The sequence below is a fragment of the Ixodes scapularis genome, unplaced genomic scaffold (genome assembly GCF_016920785.2).
Source record: "Ixodes scapularis isolate PalLabHiFi unplaced genomic scaffold, ASM1692078v2 PGA_scaffold5__190_contigs__length_132052651, whole genome shotgun sequence".
NCBI classification, from domain to species: domain Eukaryota; kingdom Metazoa; phylum Arthropoda; class Arachnida; order Ixodida; family Ixodidae; genus Ixodes; species Ixodes scapularis.
Genome location: NW_024609880.1, coordinates 50824753 through 50845293, shown reverse-complemented (window position 1 = coordinate 50845293; position 20541 = coordinate 50824753). Strand labels below are relative to the sequence as shown.

Below are 20541 nucleotides of genomic sequence, written 5' to 3'. Positions count from 1 at the left end.
ACACATAAAAAAGAGTGTCCGTTCCGAGTGGTAGTGACTGAAAAAGGATCGTGGCAAGGGGTGTTGTCTCGCTATCTATTGAAACAACTGTCTAACCTCAAACTAAATGACCCATTCCTGATCCCTAACTCTGAAGTGGTTATACATCACCTAAAACTGAATGATGCAACGGTACGATACGGGTTTTCACTTGATGTGGAGGATCTTTTTTACTCAATCCCACTCAACAAGCTGTTTACAGCTGTAAACGAATGTATTGAGGCCAACGGGATTACGAAGTTTCAAAATGAAAGTGGAATACAGGTAGAATCTTTCCTAGAACTTTTACGGTTCTACCTAACCGCCACCGTGGTAACGTACGAAGGTACGTCTTACTTACAAAGGAAAGGCATATGTATCGGGTCCTCTGTGGCACCGGTCCTCTGCGACATCTTCCTTTCAAAATGTGATCGGGCCATCGATAATGCACTCACCAAAGGGCAAGTCTCACGCATTTTCAGATACGTGGATGATTATCTAGTGTTTATTTCAATGAGACCCATGGAAAATGAAGCTCAAATAATCCACACCATCAAATCCACTTTCTGGAGCGAAGGGCAAGGGCTCAATTTCACCCATGAGACTCCAACGAATTTAAGCCTTCAATTTTTTAGATCTTCATCTGATGTTCAAAGACAGGCACACTTGCTGGAAATACTCGCCAAGAACAAAAAAGGCCTGCTTCAGTACGACTCAGCTCACTCCAAAATCATCAAGAGAGGAATTGTTAAAAGCACAATGAGTGCAGCCTTAAAAAAGTCGTGCACACATTCCGCGGCTGAGAGTTTTCAAGCTGAAGTGCTGCGCCTCAAGACATCTGGGTTCCCGAGTTTGATTTTGTTTGAAGGCGCCAAATCATTAGTCACCAACAGTGGACAATGAGTGCGCACACGAGAGAAGAGCCAACGACCAGCAGTGCTGCCATACATTCATCAGATTACACACAACTTAAAAAAGATTGCTTCGAAATATCAAGTCCAAGTGGCACTCTCTGCACCAGATAAACTTAGACGGTTGAGTCCGAGAATTAACCATCTCCAACCACAGCAAGCTGAGTGCAAAGTAAGACATCAGCAACAATACGTCGACTGCCAACCAGGAGTGGTGCCCTAGTAAAAAAAGTCATTTGTACGAGAAATTTCTTGTGTCCAATAAACACATATGAATCATACTAGATATATAAGAATATATAAGAACCATATAAGAATTATATGAGAACTATATGAGAATTATATAAGATATATAAGAACCATATAAGAAACTTCACACTACTTTCTTATATGGTGCTTGTATGTTCTTATATATATTATATAGTTCTTATATCGTCCTTATATGGTTCTTATACGGTTCTTATATGTTCTTATATATCTTGTATGATTCATATGTGTTTATTGGACACAGAAATTTCTCATACAAATGAGAATTTTCAATAGGGTGTATGAAATACCTTTCACCTGCGGCAAAATATATGTGGGACAAACAGGCCGATGCATCAATGAACGCTTGCGAGAACATGCCTTAGCCTTGAGATCGTCACCAGCCGGCCATCTTGCAATACATGCAAGGAACTGTATGTGCTCAGCAGTGCGTAGCCAAACCAAAATCCTAAGACGTTTTAGGTCCAAAAGAACACGAGAGTTGTATGAAGCTCAAACAATCGTGTCTCACGGGGCGGTGTGCGTCAGCGCCTTATCGATCGCCTTATCTCCTAAGGAACTTTACTACCTTAATCATATGACTTGACTACAAGTATTCAGCCTGCAACCTCAGGTTCCTTTTTAGTCTCAAACTTCATCTTTTTTATCATCTACGATTACCGATCGTGCACCTCTGCAATTTTCTCCTTTTGTTTCAAAATTATTGCTTCCTTCTTTCTTCCTCTCTTATTTCTTACGGTTTTTTTCACTCACAGATGTCATCAGCAACTCACCTTTTTCATACATTTTATTTTAAATTTTTACGTATAACAACTTTGAGGGTGTACGTTTCTTTCTTTTAAGCAACAGCATCAGTAACTTCTTGCTTCTTTCTTCTCCTCCTTTATAGACTGTATTAAATGTCAGTTGTCAGTTAGCGCCCTTCCTGTCTATCTCGCCCTTTCTTCCTTGTTGTTTTACGCTATTTTACTAATGATGAACGACCAACTAGCCCGCCAGCTCACCTTATTGCGCTTCTCTCGTTCTACCTTCCAAACTTCCTCTCCTCTTACTCTTAATGCTGTTCCTCTACAACAAACTGACACCTACAAGTATATCGGTGTTCTTCTAACTAAAAACCTCTCTTCGGACAGTCATATTCATTCAGTGGTGTCTGCTGGCAACCGATGCCTAGGTTAGCTCCGTCGCAACTTCAGCTCTGTCCCAAGTAAGCTAAAGCGTCTCCTTTACATTTCCTTAGTGCGATCGAAATTAGAGTATGCACCCTACATTTGGCTGTGGCACCCTTACCTTTCTTCACTAACAGACAGTATTGAGGCTGTCCAGAACCACGCTGCCCGATTCATTCAATCTGACTACTCACGTTTTTCCAGTGTTTCTCCAATAAAATCTCCTCTTTCCTTTCCCTAACTTACTACCCGACGGAAATTTTTTTGTCTCTGCCTATTGCATAAAGTCTATTATTCGCCCTTACTACATCAGACTCTTCTCAATCCGCCAAACTACTCTTCTTCTGGACTAAATCATCCTAAAAAAAAATAACCCGGCCGCGATGTTTTTCCATAGCACATCAAAATACCCAATCATAAAGGTAAAAGCGACAAGCACGCTCATAAAAGGCACGAAAACACGTCGGTATCGGCCTAACCCAGCGTCTTGTGCACCGGGTAAACGAGGAAACGTGGCAGGGAAGCGAGACGAATGCGAGATCGCGAAGCGGAGTCCTTCCCGTGACGTCACGGTACACCTCACCCAATCGCGCGCGGCGACCGTAGCGACGCTTGTGTTCGCTCTCGGGGCTGATAGTGATATAAAGGCCCGGCAGCCCGCCGCCCGGCAGAGTACAATGCGAGGGTGGCCCTCCTGCCTCACCCTTCGCTGGCTCTCGCAGCCGAACCTCCCCCTCAGCCCCATGGGAAAAATAAAAGCGCAAAGAGAAGAAAAGCACAATAGTCGGAATTTGTGACATGGTTGCACATACGCCAAAACAACAACAAAAAAAACTAAAAAAATTAGAAGAGATTTTTGCGTAAAACAAAGAAGACGGCTGGCCGGGCGGACAAAAACAGTGCGCTGTGCATTCCCCCCCCGCAAGCATGGCCAACCTGCGAGGGCAGTATGGGAGGGCCCCAGAAAAACATCCAAGCTGACTGCTATGCAAACTGCTTTTCTGTTTCTTTTTTTAGGTGTCGTAATTTGGTGGGTAACCAGCGGTAACAAAAATAGAGCCATGTGCTTGCCCTTAGCCAAAGCTGAGCAATAACGGGAACACAGAGGGGAGGGGGAGGGTTGCAGGCCAGTATGTATGATCTCCATGGTGCAGGCATTGTTCAGTAGGCCTCGAGCCAAACGTACGGGGGCTCAGCATTTTACCCAGCACACCCTGGAAAATGTCAGCGGGTGCTAAAGCCCCCGTTGACCCCCGACCCCCCCCCCCCCCCCCCCCCCCCCCCCGACCCCCTCTGCCGGTTCCGGGGTCCCTGCCCTTCCCCCATGATTTCGGACGACCATGATTAAAACATCACGTGCACCACGCACTTTTTTTCTTTTTTTTATTTCGTTTCTCGCGACCATCGCCAGTGCATTATTTCCGGTTCTGATTGGCCACATTCGAATCTGGGTCCAAACAAACCGTTGCTAGGGGCGTTGCTATGGGCCAGGGGTGGGCAAAATACATGCAAACATGCATCGAAATACAAATACAAAATACTACGTCAAAAATGTATTTAATTACAAATCTAATTACATTTCCAACAAAGCATTTAAGTACAACATACAAATACAACCAAATGTATTTGGTCTCCTCCAAATACTTTCCAAATACATTCCTCAAAATTCGCGTCAGCGACTTCAGGGCACCTGTAACGGGTTTCTGGGTATCTCATTTTAATTTTGCATCGCACACTCGGGAGTTAGTGTGCGGGGCTCTAGCAACGTGATAGAAATATAATCACGAAAAAGTGTAATCAGCTTGGACGTAATAGGTGAAAAAAGTACAGACCTTCAAGCACCTTTTTTTGTTGATTACATTTTGGTATAGACCAACAAAGAACCGAGATGAACAAGAAGCGCAGCACTAGGTAGAGAGTTTTTTTTTTTTTTTTTTTTTTTTTTTTGCAACTCGCACCAGTTACGAAAATCTGGACGACCCGCGTATTTAGAATGTTCCAGGCAAAAATATGCATGGAAATCAGGCTGGAAAGCAATACAAGTTGTCACAGGCACTTATTTAGCAAGTCTGCTTGTGAATGTCGATTTCGTCACTATTCTTGCCCTGGACTAGCACCGTAATCACAAAGTCACTAAATGCTTCTGCTTGATTGAGAGACAGTGCATTCGGTGCGGAACGTAGTTTTCTTCCTGCTCTGGACCTTTAAAATAAAACCGGGGGAGAAAAAGAAAAAAACCCCATGGCCGAATAAAGGATGGAGACTATATCTTACAACCACATGCATAAAACGAGAAACCCAAAAACTGTCGATTTAAGCTTCGATATGATAAGCTCTTCGTAGATAACACCTGTTTCGTTTATGATCACGCTAACCAATGTGTAACTGCCAAGGACGAATAGCAACCCAAGAGTAAAAAATATGTTTTTCCGCCCCTTCTGCGTCGTCATCTAAACGAACCGAAGATTCGTTCTACGCTTACTCTGTTCTGTTTACGAACATAAGAAGTGTATTATCTAAACGCGATGCTTTGTATTCTCTAATCGACTCAACGCAAGCTGACATAGGTCTTTTAACCGAAACATGGCTCACCCCCGATATTCATGACTGAAGTTTTCCCCTCGTGTATGAATTTCAATTTGTGTAGATGTGATAGAATGTGCAAACGGGGTGGGGGAGTACTGATAGCTGTGAACAACCGCCTGACGGTATCACGAGTGACTACTGCACCGGGCTTAGAAATAGTTTGGTTATACCTTTCATCACATTCTTTTCAAACAGTCATTGGCGTCTGCTACAGACCACCTGACAGTAATAATGCCTTTGTACCTTTATTACAAGAGTGTCTCAGTGATATATCCTTAAAATTTCCTAAAGCAACGCTTATACTTTTAGGTGATTTTAACTACCCCTCCATCGACTGGAATTAGTTAACAGCAAATGACAATGAATCAAGATATTTCATCAATATGTGTTGGGATTTCAACTTTACACAACTGATTAGTATGCCAACTCGAATCACTGATCACAGTAGCAACACACTTGATATTTGCTTATCTACGAATCCAAATGTGATCAACAACCTTTCACTGCTACCTGGGCTTAGTGACCACCTCTTTGCACATTTTAACTTTTCGTTTCCTATTCTGCGCAAATGTATATTTCATAAACAAATAAGGGATTACAACAAAGCCGACTACAACTCCATTAACGCTGAACTAGAGTCATTTTATGTGTTTTTCAGGGAGGCGTTCCATAGTTACTCAATTGAGGAAAACTGACTCCGTTTTAAAAATAGATTATCATTCCTTGCGAATAAATACGTGCCTCTGGTGAACATCAAGACAGATAGTCAGAGCCCCTGGTATACTAAAGCAATCAAGCGACTAGCCAATAAAAAAAAAAAAAGATTATTCAAGCGTGCTAAACAGAAGCCCTTAAACAAAGAGATACAAAGTAAATATGAAGAATGCGAAAAATTATATAGATATGAAATTACAAAAGCCAAATCAAAATTTTACGGTACCGACCTATTACAAGTATTAACCGACAAACCCAAACAGTTCTGGAACGTAATCAATGCTAAGCCGTTCACCCCTCTTGCTCTCACCAATGACGAAGGTCTAGTTCTCTCCGACGACCAGTGTGCTGATTGCCTAAACAACCATTTTTGTTCCGTGTTCACTAACAAAAATCTTAACAACATTCCGCTACTTCCGGCTCTTATTCATCCGTCCATGGAAACCATTGCCATCGACTATTCTGGAGTTATCAACGCAATTGAAAATCTGAAACTTTCCTCGAGTTCTGGCGATGACCTCATCAACTCAAAAATATTTAAAAATACGAAGCATGCATCATCTCTGTTTTTAACCAACATTTTTCGTGAATCCCTTTCGACAGGTATCGTCCCTCATGACTGGAAAATTAGCCGCGTCATCCCCATACATAAGTCTGGAAACCGAAATTCGCCCTTAAATTATCGCCCAATATCACTGACCAGCATTCCTTCAAAAATCTTGGAACATATCATATTTTCTAATGTTATGACATATATCGAATCGAACGACCATAAACCAATACGGATTCAGGAAAGAATTGTCATGCGAGACCCAACTCCTCGAATTTGTACATAGCTTTCATTCTAATTTGGAACATAAACAACAAACTGACGCTATCTTTCTTGACTTTTCGAAGGCCTTCGATAGAGTACCACATAACCGCCTTATAATGAAACTTCACCAATTAAAAATTGACCACTTCATTATTACTTGGCCATTGTTAATAACTCAGCATCACCCAAAATGAGCGTAACATTTGGCGTTCCTCAAGGGAGTGTGCTCGGACCACTCCTTTTTTTAATCTACATCAATGACCTCCCTCTTTCTGTTTCTTCGACCATCCGCCTTTTCGCAGACGACTGCGTAATCTACCGTACTATCTCGAGCACCAGCGACCACTCATCTCTGCAAACTGACTTGTCATCCATTGCAAAATGGTGTGATAATTGGCAGATGTCACTAAACCTAGATAAATGCAAAGTACTCACCTTTTCTCGTCTTTTGTCACCGTCTTCTTATAGCTACGGCATTAAAGATATTATACTCGGTTCATCCTCATCTTACAAATATCTTGGTCTTCATATAACCAGCGATCTAACATGGACCAGCCAGGTCAATCACATTGTTGCTAAGGCAAACAGCACACTCGGTTTTCTCCGACGGAACATAAGACTCGCACCCCCTAAAGTAAAACAAATTGCATATCTAACACTAGTACGCCCAAAACTAGAATATGTTGCATCCATATGGTCTCCGAGGCAAACTTATCTGAAAGACGAACTAGAACGTGTCCAAAGAAGAGCATTACGATTTATTTATTCTGATTATTCTTTTCACACAAGTGTGTCTGAACTACGTAAACGAGCGGAAAATATTTTGTTTGACACTGTTTTACAAGATTTACCACCATAACCCAACAATTAGAAATAAACTATTTCCTCCTCCCACTTCTTTTTTTCCGAGATTAGATAACACCTGTAAAATACAACCCATATATGCATCCACGACTTCTTACGCTAACTCTTTCATACCTTTTACAATTAATGAATGGAACGCTTTGCCCAACAGCATAGTCACAGCTCACAATATAGATGTATTTAAAAAAGTGCTAGGCGAATTTTTAGAATCCACAATGAACTAGCACTTTTTAAACATAAGTGTATGTGAACTTTTGTCATGTTTTGTTTGAATATTTTGTTGATTCTTTTTGCTTTGTTGTTCATGAGTGTATATGCTTTATACGCTTTTCTTATTATCCTACAAATATGAGCTGCCCATCCCTTGTATAATGCCCTGTTTTAGGGCCTTCAAGGTACTAACAAATAAATAAATAAATAAAAACAAGATGTATTTTCGCCCACAAAATTGTATTGAATTAAAAATGTATTTGAAATACCCACGTGTTAGTATTTAAATACACATGTCAAATACATTACCCAATTTGTAATTAAATACAAATGCAAAATACACAAAGTATTTGAAATACGTATTTCAAATACTTGTATTTGAAATACTGCCCATCCCTGCTATGGACTAATGCATGGAGGCTCCACACGAGGCTAGATTTTCGCTTATAAGTAAGTAAATAATTTTTTGTAAGCAACCTAACTTGTTGATATCTAATTATGAAGATGTTCTTGTCACCTCAGCGTCGTGTTGCAACGATGAAAGCTATTTCTGAAGTATTCCACTTCGCTTTACTTTGGTAGCAGACGACACGATAGATTTGCGGGCCTCTGTTGCAGCGAGCGTCTTCACTGAATTGCGTCGGTAAACGAGCAACACAAGCAAGTGAATCGCCATGGCCGCAGTGGCCTCCGCTATGTGCGTTTTTTTCTGTGAAAAACCCAGCTTAGTTCAGAGGGGCGAAAATACCGCAAAATCAAGCCACGTCATGCAGATCAGTTACGACGACGACCTGAAGAGCATTACCGGCGTAGTGCAGGCCAGCATGAGAAACAAATCGCATGCCGCCGAGGTAAGTCGTTTGTTATATTATTATTGAGGTTGTCAGGTTATTAAAAAATTGCATGTCTATCGCAATTTCGCAATTTTTTTTTTTTTTTTTTATAGAATAATTTTAGTGGATTTGCTCTTTCGGTGAAGATCTCCATCGAACCAGCGATGAGAGTACAATCTGTAATAAACTCACCTTATGGCTTTTTTTTTTTTTTTTTTTTTTTTTTTTTTTTATCCGGTTCTTTCGCGTTTTGGGGTTTTGCGGAAATCTGAAGAAACTGCAAGGATCTTTCTCCACGCGATGGTTACAACCAGGTACGAAGCACCCTCCGATAGCGCGAGTCCGCAAACAAAATTTGGGATCTCTACCGATCGCCTGAAGTGCTTTTCTCACGGGTGCATTCCGATCTTTTAGCAGACGATCATCTCAATCGACGCCCGGACTTTCGATGAACCATATTTTGCATCGCACCCCACTATGAATTCTTATAAGTGTCTGAAACTCATTATATTTCAAACTAATGCAATATCAAAATATCGTCTTTATTCACCCGATTCAGACGCCGGCGCCGGCTTGGCCGGCGGGCGTGTGGCAGACGGCATTCATCTTGCATTCGTCGTCTGCTGCAGGCATCTTGAGGACCGGAAGTTGCAGTCGTAAATATTTCAGAAACAAGCGGTTACCGGCACACATCTGTCGAAACATATGATGACGCGATATTTAGAAGTTTAAATCCTACTCCTGATTTTTGAACGGTCGAGTTTTCGTATCGAATCCTGGTCACATGTATTTGTCCATAACAACGACCCTAGCAACGGTTTGTTTGGACCCATGACGTCACACTTACGGAGTCAATGACATCGACTAATTTGAATACTTCCCAATAATTGGCCAAACTCTCTCTGGGCTGAACCAACGGAACCCTTTAAATCTGACAGTGGCTTGCGCCACGTTAATATTTACCTCCACTATCACCTTTGTGACAGGCCTTGTACGCTGCCGTGTACGTGCCTGATCTGTGCAAATAAATATCAATCAACCAACAATCAATCAGTCAGCCTGAGCCTGAGTGCCTCTGGCACCCACGCAACCTAGATGGCGCAAGCTACCTCTTAATACAAAGTTATTATTATTCATCCATGTGATTTTGAGCTCTGGCGTTTGGGGCGTTTGTCTGGTTTGGCGGCGCTGGCGGCGTTGGGCGTTGGCGCAGTTGGCGCGGTTGGCGCTACCGGCGCTCGCGAGAAAATTTTTCAGTATCTCTCGAGACACGAAATGGGTAGGCCGCCGCCGCGGTGAGCCGGGCAGCGCAGGACGAATGCAAGCTACTAGTCCAAGTCCAGAATAGGTATGCATGGGACGTTTACAGGGCCTTTTAGTTCCAGGTTGTGTACAAATAGCGTCCCATTTCGTAGGAACGTTTTGGGTGACCTTAGGGTAGGTCGCTAGGTTCGCACTTGGGACAATGATCCGTTAGGACTAGTTCTGTTTAAAGATGTCTTCCATGCAATCGAGCGGTTCGTTCTCTTCAGCTTTTGCTTTATTTCTAATTCTTATTGACTCGCGTTTTTAAGGGATCTTATTTTGAGGCATTTAGTTCGCGAGCTTTCAATCGGTTTTCATTTTTGCAAAGTCCGTTCGAACGCGTCAGACATGACGTAGGCAGCCGCCGTGTATGTTTTGGGCGTAAACGGTATATACAGTAATGTGTTAGTTCCCTGTTGTCTTACTATGAACTGGCTCACGCTTAGTGTTCTCTGAACTTCGGGAGAGCTGATTCGCGATTTAAATCGCGGTTTAACCCCTCGTCGGCGTAACGAAGAAGAAACCGCCATGTCGGCCACGTCGATGTTTGGACGCGCCATTACGCGCGTCCGCCCGGCCCGCCATCCTCGATGCCGCCATCTTGGCGCATCGAAGCATTTGCTGCCTCCAGAACGCGATACTTCGATTTTCGAGGTGGCTTCTTTAAGAATCTGGTTGTGCTCAAGCCTTCTAGGCATGGGACGGGGATTTTCCTCCGTGTTTATTACTCTGATCGCTGTCCGTGTTAATTACTTTGATCGCGGTTACGTGATGATCAAACTCGGCGAAGCCACAGGTCTGAAACAATAAGGTTCCCTATTGTTTGAAGACTGGTTGCTTCGCTACATTTCCTAAATGTTGAGGTTTTCTTTTTTTTTTTTTTTACTTATTTTCTTTTTAGGCAAGTACATTGCAAAGTTTATACAAGAAATGCACCACCTGTGGGCAACGCTGCTTAAAATCGTTGCGCAATAGGTTAAACCGATTTCTGCAGTCGTACAACTATGAGAAGAAAAAAAAAAGTTTCAAACTCTTGGATGTAATTTAGGAAAGATGTGGCAGTGCTATGTATTTGTGCTTTAAAGGATACTTTAACGAAATTTGAAATATATCTGTCGTGTTCAGAAATGAGCTGAGTATGATCCACAAAATCCATAATTAACAATCTCAGGTTTGTAGTGTATTTTGAGCCTGATGGCTGTGTTTTTTCGCCATAACCGGCCCCTTCTGGTAAGTGCAGTGAGTAGAAAGCATGTGACATGTCAAAAATAATCCCTGGAAAGGGGAACAAGAGGGACAAAGGACAAACGCGAATCTCGCAAACACAGCTAGGTGACTGGTGAGCGACCGAAAAAATCCGCCTGGTCCGGGTATCGAACCCGGGACCTCTCCATTACAAGTGGAGCTCTCTACCAACTGAGCTAAAGGGGGTAGACGCCAGTAGAGCAAACGGGTTTTATCAGCCGCCACCGGTCTAACACCAACAAGGGTGAAGCTTGCGATTTAAAGTTATAATTATAATGCAATTACATGCAAAGGTGCAAGCAAGTCACCTAGCTGTGTTTGGAGATTTGTGTTTGTCCTTTGTCCCTCTTGTTTTCCTTCTTCAGGGATTATTTTCGTCATTCTTGTCCAGCTCGCTTGCACCTTTGCATTTAATTGCATTGTAATAATAATAATGTGACATGTGGTGGATAGATTATCTCGGAATGAGCAAAGCTGCCGCGAGGGTGAAGTCAACAGGATGTCCTAACCGTTCCAGCCACTGATTGGCGTCTGGGGCACACAAGAATCCCGGTGAGAGGGGAGATCCTCCCTCCCCTCTTAAGTGCTGGCTGGAGAGCTGTCGGGATGACGGGTTTAAAGCTTGCATAGTTAGTCATTGTCACTACCTGTCAAGGTTGCTAGACGGGCATTACAAACAATGCGTTAGTGACATCTGCCAGGTGCTCTTTGCTAATTGTTTAATTTGTTTTAAGATTCTTTTTCGTGTCTTTTCTTAACAAAAAATTTGTGTGTCCGATGGGATACTGCTCTTTTGAACACGTATAAACCAAAAAATAAGCGCCGAGATTTCGTATACGTTGGATAGCAAACACCTTGATCGAAAATTACAACGAAGGCACAATCTTTTATGGATCCCTACGCAATTAAATGTGCCACTGAAGAAAAGCTGCCATTCGGTTTGTTTTATTTTGCAGAAACACTGCAAGAAGAGTAGTTTAACAATTGTTTCCTGTTCTGCCCAGTAAAATGCAGTATATGGAGCTTAGTTACAAGTTTTTTTTCTGGCAAGTTTGTTCCAATATTTGGAAAGAGGGGGGGGGGGGGGGGGGGGATGCACAAACCATTAAGTTTTTTTTTTTGCTAAATTGTGATGTTGGGTATGCCAAATTGACTTGAAATTTATATAAAGTGGGTTTGATTTGTCGGTGGGTTTGATTTGTCGGTTCCGTGCTGTGTCATGTAATGCATGTTTGGCTTTGGAGATCTGTAATTGCGCCACGGCGCTGCAGATCCTCTTGCTGGGTACTTGGAAGAAATCTCAATGTTGTAATAGACCAAATTATTTGACACATCTGAAGTGTTCTGCTATGCGGCACGCGGTGCCAAGTTGTGAAGCGGTTACAATGCGAACGTTTGAACAAGCCTTCACTTCCTCTTCCTTGAACTGGAAATGACCATTAGTGTCTATTGTTTGTGCAGTTCCTTCGTGACACCACTAGCAAGGGACCAAGATGGGGTCCCAGCAGTTCTGCCTCAAGTGGAACAATCACCAGTCGAACATGCTGGTCGTGTTCGAGCAGCTACTGTCCAACGAGGCGCTGGTGGACGTGACGCTGGCCTGCGAGGGCCACTCTCTCAAGGCGCACAGGATGGTGCTGTCCGCCTGCAGCCCTTTCTTCCAGGCGCTGTTCGTCGAAAATCCCTGCCAGCACCCGATCGTGATCCTCAAGGACATGCGCTACATGGATCTCAAGGCCATCGTGGAGTTCATGTACAAGGGCGAGGTGAACGTCTCCCAGGACCAGCTGTCTGCCCTACTGAAGACTGCCGAGGCGCTGAAGGTCAAGGGACTCGCCGAGGTGACTGGGGACAACCGACACGGCGTTGTCAGTGTGGATGGTGCCGACTCTAGGACTATAAGCACGGCACGCGCGGAGTCGCCCACCATGTCCAAACGGAAGCGGGGAAGGCCCCGAAGACGCTCGCGCAGCGACTCCAAGAGTGACTCTGATGACCAGGGCGCACCTCCTGCGATCCGCATCAAGACGCCAGAGTCGCCAGAGATCATTGAGGACGGCAGTCTGTCGAGTGACCGGGTTACAGCTGTGGCCGCAGAGTCTCCGGCGACGAGAACATTATCGTCGGTAGCTGCCACATTGACAGCAGCGTCTTCGTGCGCGGTGGCGGCACCTAGTAACAAAGTGGCGGCAGGACTTTCTGCGACAGCGGCGAACAACTCAATGTCGTCGCAGCATACAATGGACTCTGTGGGGGACGACACGGGGGCAGACGACGCGGACTTCGAGGTGGAGCCCTCAAACCTCTTGGAACAGTCGATGACGACCGAAAACGTATGTGATGTTCGCTGTGTGTGTGGTTGCAAATATTGAGCCATCGTTCTTTGGCTCTTGCAATGCAGGTACCGGTATTTGCGGCCGTCGCATCATCATCATCATCACAAGCGGCGGAGTCTCAACAGTCTCATCCCAAGGCGTCTGCATCCGACATCCCTGCATTAGTTCATGTTCCTGCCTCATTGCCTTCAGACATCTCCATCTCCAGTCAGCGTGAGTCTTGTTTTCATACATGCTTTGCACCCGACTGCTTTCCAGCCACCACCAGAGAAGAGGAGGAAATCTCCCCTCACCGAGACTTGCGTGGCAGTTTCACCCTCTCTTCCATGGTGGTGTGAAATGGATGCTGAGACATTGGTGCCAAGCTTGCATACTTTGTTTCACGATAACTTTGCAAACGAGTCTACGGCCTCCGCGACCTAATAAGAGCGTCTGAGCAAATCACGTGCCTTAATGTCACTGGAGCGTTTGTGTCACTACACCAAAAGCGACACCCGGAGGAACTGGGTGTCGTCTGCTGTGAAACCAACCAACTTCGCATGAATGTCCATGCCGCAGCTTTGCCATCTGCTAGAGTAGAGCTGAGAATAGTTCATGTCACAACCATCCATTCAATTCGCCCACAGGTGGTGTGGGCTAATGCCAGTACGACGTTTTGAGTGGAAGCGGTGGATTACGGGGAGGGCTGCGATCATAGAAACATCATTTAAAATCTATGTTCTAGGTAATGGTTTGATCCGATCCAAGTATTGTTGAAAAGTAACGTCTCTCCATCTTCAGTGTTGTGCAGCATAGTGTTGTTAGATGCAATTGTGCAACTTCAATTGCCGATGAAGTCCAAGATGCCTAGAGCTACCTTTTGTCACGGGTGGCACTGATGCTGAGCCAGTAACGACGCCTCTGTGACCTCGACCATGCAGTGCCACCACATGCCTCGCTCTGATGCCCTTTTTGGGTCGAGGGGGCTGTACCCTCCACAGTTGAAGTTATCGTAAAACTGAGTATAGGGCCCGCTTTTAGCCCTCGTCGGTTTGTGTCGTACTGACTGTCTTTGTCCCCATTTTCTCCACAGTCGACATCAAGCCATCGCCATCTAGTTTAATTCCTCCATTCGAAGAGCAGGCTCTCTCCCCCGCGGTTCCCCCGCAGCCGTCGGGTTCTGGGTCTGGGGACGGTTCGTCAGGCGCCATGATGATGGCGTTCACGGACATGTCGGGCGTGCCGGCCATCGCGGGACCTTCCAGCTACCACCCGGACAACCAGCAGTCTACACCTTCCCATGGTAGGTATTCTCACCCTTCCCCCTCCCCCTCGGCTCCCACAACCCCTGAAAGGGCCGCCCGATTCCTTCCCTCAACTCTGCATTGCCTATTGTGCAAAGTCGGTTGCGGTGACAGATCGGTGCAGGCCGCGTTTTTCCACCGCTGCTAGGTTACCCGGCCTCTGGATTTGCCAATGTTTGAAAGATGGAAAGAGATAAACAAAAGCGGGGAAAACCTTGCAGCAGTGGCATACGCTCCCATTTGTTAGGGTTTCTGTTAGGATGTCTCGGTAAACTCTGGATAGGGTGTTACTGGATGTGTATGCTTGGAATCTGTATCTGTGCACTCACTGTATTACACGAAAAGTAAAGGACTTTTGCTCATGTCTCCTTTATTACTTGTGTCTGGTGTCTTGCGTGATTTACTCGTCTGCGCACGTTCGCGTTGTCAAGTCGTCGCAAGTGGTCCTGGCTGGGTGTCCGCCGACGAAGACTGCTTTGGCTGTTTTCTCGCGTCGCGCCGTGCTCGGTTTTGGTGCCTGGTTGGACTTCGAGGCGACTTCTCTACAAGCCAGGGAGACTCCAATTTCATCTGCTAGCGCGGTGGCTCCACTGCAAGCAACAACTGTCTGCTATCGCGGGCTCGACTCCCAACGGTCGCGTCGCGTTTTCCCGTTCGCGTGTCGGCGGCACCCGAAGATTTCGCTCCGTGGTGAGTATATCTTCCTTTCATTCTTTACCTGGTAAAAATCTAAAAGAATTGTGTAGTTCTTTTTTTTTTAAATCTATGTAGGCTTAAATTTTTATGGTTTTGATTAGGTCATTTTTGAGCGTGCGCTGAAATTTGTGCTGTAAACAATTTCAATGAATTAAAATGGTCTCCCTATGCTTTGTCTTCTGTGAATTACTGCTGTGTGAATGAAGACATGGTGCAAGCGAGTTGCCTGGGACGAGTGCTTGTGAGGGCCATTGAGCGGCTGGTGTGTGACTGGAGGGGACATGAGTCACTGTCGTTTGCACCAAATCCACGTCACTACATGCTGGGGTTCACCCTCGTGGACATCGGGAACAAGTTAAGGGGTCATTCTGGTAACCTTCTACACTACATGTGCTCAAATGTAAGGGGACACAGTGGGCAACACTAACACTACACGTGGGGTGGTGGGTGGGGTACTAACGTTCTTAGGGATGGGTTTTTTCTGTGGGGTTGGGTCTCTGCAGCAGCGTCGGTTGTGCTGTCCTGGCGGCCTGTCCGGTGTTCCTGTGGTCCTACTGAATTCGGTAAGAATTTGTGGCTTGTGTTAGCACGATTTCCGACACTGACCAGGTCCTTGTGGTCTCGTTTCAGGGTATTCAAGGCCTCCCCTAGGTTTCAAGCCTCCCCCAGGTTTCAAGCTCAACATGAGTCTGGGTCTTCTGAAGCAGCTTGCAGTGATGGAAGCTCTTGCCTGTACTCGATCTGGCTCCATTAGTAGAATTTGGTCTTAAATTCTCCCCTTCTGGTTTCTCTCTTGTCATGAGCCAAATTATATCCTAGGCATTGTATAATTGTAGGGAGCTTTTGATGTGGAGGCCAGGTGCCTTGTTTGAGACCCGATTATGTAATAAACGGGTTTGATTTTCATTGACAACTTTGACTCTTCACTCTTTCTGGGATGCTTGGACACTGTTCAAAGCTTTCCCTTTGTAACTTCTACGTTATCAAAGCTTCGTGTTTTGAATATTGCCTGCCCTCACTACTTGAACCTACTGGTTTCAAGTTGAATTGTAGGAGATTTAGGGGGGTATTTTTCGGCATGCCTTTATTCCTTTGGTTTGCGCAGGCTATTTTGAAAGTCGTGTCCATTTAAATTTGTAGGGGAAATTGGTGTGAGGCAATTCTCAAATTTATTGGCATCGGGGGGAAAAAAAAGGAGGGGGGGGGGGGGGGGGATCTTGTTGAAAGTGATGGAATTGTTTCGCCTTGAGCGAGACTCCACCTTGTGCCAAAGTGCTATTTTTGTTTCACCATAATCAAAGTAGCTGGAAAGGAAAGCTGTATTTCGCAACGTAAACATGCGTTGCACGTGACATTCAGAGACGCATGTGCCTCCCGGATTTGCTTAGACGTCGCTACTATTCTCCCATAAGATTAACCCGTCACTCAAAATTCTTACAAAAGGAGCTTCCCTCCTTACATGGTAATCAAAAAGTGTGATGTGATGCCGGTGCAGCCCGTGTATAGGTTGTTTCATCTTGGGTCGGACCACAGTCGAAGGCTCGAACACGAATACTCGCAGTAAAAGCGCAAGTCATCGCTGCATTTGATTGGCAATGAAAAAAACATTGCAAAATAGTAGAATGGCGGCTACTGCGATAAGAGAACCAGGCTCTCGTACTCCTGCACTCGATTGCCATGTTTGCCGTACGCCTCCGTGGCTGCTCTAACCCAGAGCCTCTGCTCTAACCAGCCTCACCGGGTCGAGCTTCACCGTTTTGCACCGGAGTACTAGGAGAAGCGGCTGTTAGAACGATATACATGCAAATTATGCGCAGTACTACTTATTACAGGTCCACCCACCTTGGTCTCGTTTATATGATCTCGTTTTCAAATGCTGCTTCTAGAAAGAAAAAGAAAAGAAAAATGCTGTGCTTTATTTGAACAAATATAGTTCCCATGCAGCTGTCAGGCGAAAGAGCAGCAAACTTTCACTTCACCCTGGTTCCAACGCCGCTACATAGCAGTTCTGGTTCTGCTTTTAACGCTCAAGGGTAAGTTTTCATATTTGTATGTGCTTTTTTTTTTTTTTTTTCGGTTTAAACTAAGTCGAGTTTGGTAACAATTAAATTTGGGAGGCGCATTTTTACTCATAGACGTGTTAGCGATTATGTTGTTTTTTGGTGGCATTTTACAATAAATTATACATACAGGCTAAATAATCTACCGGGTGTAAAAGTGGGAGGGGAGGGAGGCTTTACCCTAACAGAAGTGTGATTAATTTCTCGTCAGTTTGTTTAGTACCCATTGTAAATGGAACCTACTCTGACCAGAGCCTTATTTCTAAAAAGAAAGTTCTGGTTCGGGCGAGTTGGTTGCCCATGATGTACTGGGGGAACAGCGCACCCGGAAAACAGTCACACTAGATTGTAAGTGTGACTGTTTTCCGGGTGCGCTGTTTCCCCTGTACGTTCTGTGTACCTTTTGCGCCTTATTTGTTATTACAAAAGGTAACGAGTAATATGCTCCAGTATCAGAGAGAAACCCTCAGTCATCAATCAATAGGGGGTTAACGCGCCCCATTAATACACGTCATTCGCAAACACATCGATTCTCTCAAATGACCGCTTTTCGCTAAAACGCCATTCGTTCATTTTATAGTCGCTTGACCCGTTCCAATTTCCACGATAAAGTGAGAAAACAAAAATTGGGGTGTGTGTATGTGTATACAGCCTAGAACTCGCCGGGCGACTCTCCCAGCTGTAGATGAGAAATTTAGCCAGTGCAGTACAACCGCTAGCCTGGGGTCTTTAACGTGCATCGCGCAGTTGTGGTACACGACCGCACGCCGGTACGATGCTGATCCCGATCGAAGCGGTAAAGTGAAGTGGAACAACGTTGAGTGGAATGTGGATATTTACCATGATGGAACTTAACCCGAGACTGGGGTAGAAACAGAAACAAAGTTTCTGTTTCTACCCCAGTCTCGGGTTAAGTTCTATCATGGTAAATATCCACCAGCTCGCCTGCACTTTAACCGTTTTTTCATTAATGGAATGTGGAACGAACGTTAATCAAAAGTGACGGTTACGACCACAGGTTACGACTTCACAGTCAGTATTTATTTGTCAGCAGATGGCGCAAGCTGCCGTCTACTCTAGCAGCCTAGCAATCTAGCAGCCTAACGCCCAGCTCGCCTACGGCCTACGTCTAGCCGTTGCTCTAGCCGTGATTTTTCGTTATGATGGCGTCGCACAACAGTGTGCTACGCGAGCTGTGAACGTTGCATTCGGAGCGGCCGAGAGATCTGCAAAAATGGGAAAAGGTTTCAATAATTACATGTGCAAGAAGCCCTTCCATCCTGCTTCGAGAGACAACATCAAGCGGGTACGTAGATCCTTTTTGTTTCCTCAAACAAAGCGGTGATTGGACCTAACGCTGCGCGGTGTAGAACCCGCTGGATTGAACAAACACGGCCTCCCTCGCATTTATTAAACGACGTTACGATTACTGGATCTTTGGTACGTGTTGTTTTGATGCCTTATTACCGTGTCACTGAGATCGTCAATATTATAACACGAAGCCTGATCTTAGATCTCGATCGACATACCGCCATCGAAAGGTTACATTTACGTCACACGTCGGTTTTAGCTAGAAAAGAGCAGCAGTTTTGTTGTGTGCCGACATTCGTGTCATTATTCCGTTCGGCACTTTTTCAGGCATGGATGGCGGAACAGAGAACCGAGAACGAGAAAAAAAAGCAAGAGGAGCTCAAAATGCAGTACGAAAAGGAGCAGGATTTGTACAAAAACAGGTAAGGCCGTCGTTATTTCGGTACGCATAACAAAAGAGTGCTATCATTGGTGTGTTTTCAAACGTTTTCTTTATGAATGTAGTAAACTACAGGTTTCTTGCGTTCATCTTGATCGTTGTTACGAAAACGTTTTTCTGTTTCTTACAGATCCTTGGTCAGTAAAGAGAGCAAAGAAAAGCTTGCGCTCAACTTTATGTACGAGGCTCCCCCTGGCGCCAAAAGAGGTGATGATGAATCTATTCATTCTCTACGCCTAGGCCGATTGCACGCTTGCGGGAAGAGCTGTGCACACACCGATGCGATTCGCAGTTTGGTTGAGAGCTCACGCAAGTGCGATGAACAGGCGGCTTAGAAAGCGTTTCATGTTACATCATGTCATTGATTTTGAAAAGAATGTTTTGTAGCACCGACCCTTCCTGCTGAACAAGCTGTAGCATATTTTGCGATATATTGATCAGCACGGTGTTTACAAACAAGTCCTCGTTTGCCCACGCCAGTTGCAGGCACTGCACTTGCGCAGAAACCAGATGTGTGTAAAGCGCCTGAGCACGCGGCGCACTGACAGCAGCGCCGTTGCAGGGGCGTAACGTCTGAGTCGTGCATTGGTGTACGAAATGTGTCCGTCCGTCCAGTATGACAAGCTTGCTACGTGTGCACGAGAGTTCTCAACAAACTGGGCCACTTGACATCTGCTTGAACTTGGTTGTGGTAGAACTTAAGGCTTGTTCTCACATAAATTTGGTGTCGCAAAATACTACAATATATTCAGTCTAGTCATGCGCAGATCGGAAGGGTTCCAGGGCTACCCAACAGATGGCGCTAGCATGCCGGTGTGTTCTCGCATCGCAAGCGGTTACGAGCGGCGGCAACGCAGTCGATTACACTCAAACAGAAATGTATGAATCGGCCTTTACGGAAATAGCCTGTGGCCTTGGAAATACACTCTTTTTCCTAAATGCCTCTTGGATCTTACGTTTCCCCAATTCCTTGTTTCCAGAACACCAGAAGGAGGATGACGAACCAGAGTTTAGGTTCGAGTGGCAGCGCAAGTACAATGCTCCACGGGAGGAGTAAGTATGCCACCTTCGTCTTCAGCTTGGGCAGCCTGCAAGGCAATCAAGTGTTCCGCAAAGCAAGCCTCGTTCTCTCGATAGCTTAGAGTCGGGGCACATTACTCTCGGATGACGTTGCAGATCATTAGTGCGAGTGTTTTTGGAATATTGGCGAGGCTCCTCACATTCCTGGAAAACGGGAACTGAAAGCCCATTTCTTATTCCTTCCCACTTTGAAAATTTCAGTGGCTAAAAAGTAATGCATTGCTGCTACGGTTCAAGGACCGACATGGTGTTACATTTGTGTTCCAGTCGTGCATAACTAGGTATTATTGTGCTTGGTTCATTTCCGGATTGAATAAAGCAACAAAGAAAGGAAGTACATTTTATACTGGTATACGGTCAAACCCGTTTATAACGAACAGCAGGAAACGGTATGATCAGT

At 44.9% G+C, this 20541-nt stretch overlaps 1 protein-coding gene and 1 pseudogene across 2 annotated transcripts in view; both read left to right on the top strand.

Moving 5' to 3' along the window:
- Positions 1–9612: 9612 nt before the first annotated feature.
- Positions 9613–16162, top strand: LOC8036547 (annotated as a pseudogene). Its single transcript, XR_005798126.2, has 4 exons — positions 9613–9734; positions 12398–13269; positions 13338–13485; positions 14345–16162. The product of XR_005798126.2 is annotated as a protein bric-a-brac 2-like (transcript).
- A 2256-nt stretch (positions 16163–18418) lies between these two features.
- Positions 18419–20541, top strand: part of LOC8036548 (corepressor interacting with RBPJ 1) — a 28724-nt gene continuing 26601 nt past the window's right edge. The window contains exons 1-4 of the mRNA XM_029988330.4: positions 18419–18617; positions 18950–19044; positions 19192–19268; positions 20042–20114. Of these exons, the coding sequence (XP_029844190.3) occupies positions 18546–18617; positions 18950–19044; positions 19192–19268; positions 20042–20114 (317 nt within the window). The 5' untranslated portion in view covers positions 18419–18545. The remainder of the gene's footprint in view (positions 18618–18949; positions 19045–19191; positions 19269–20041; positions 20115–20541) is intronic.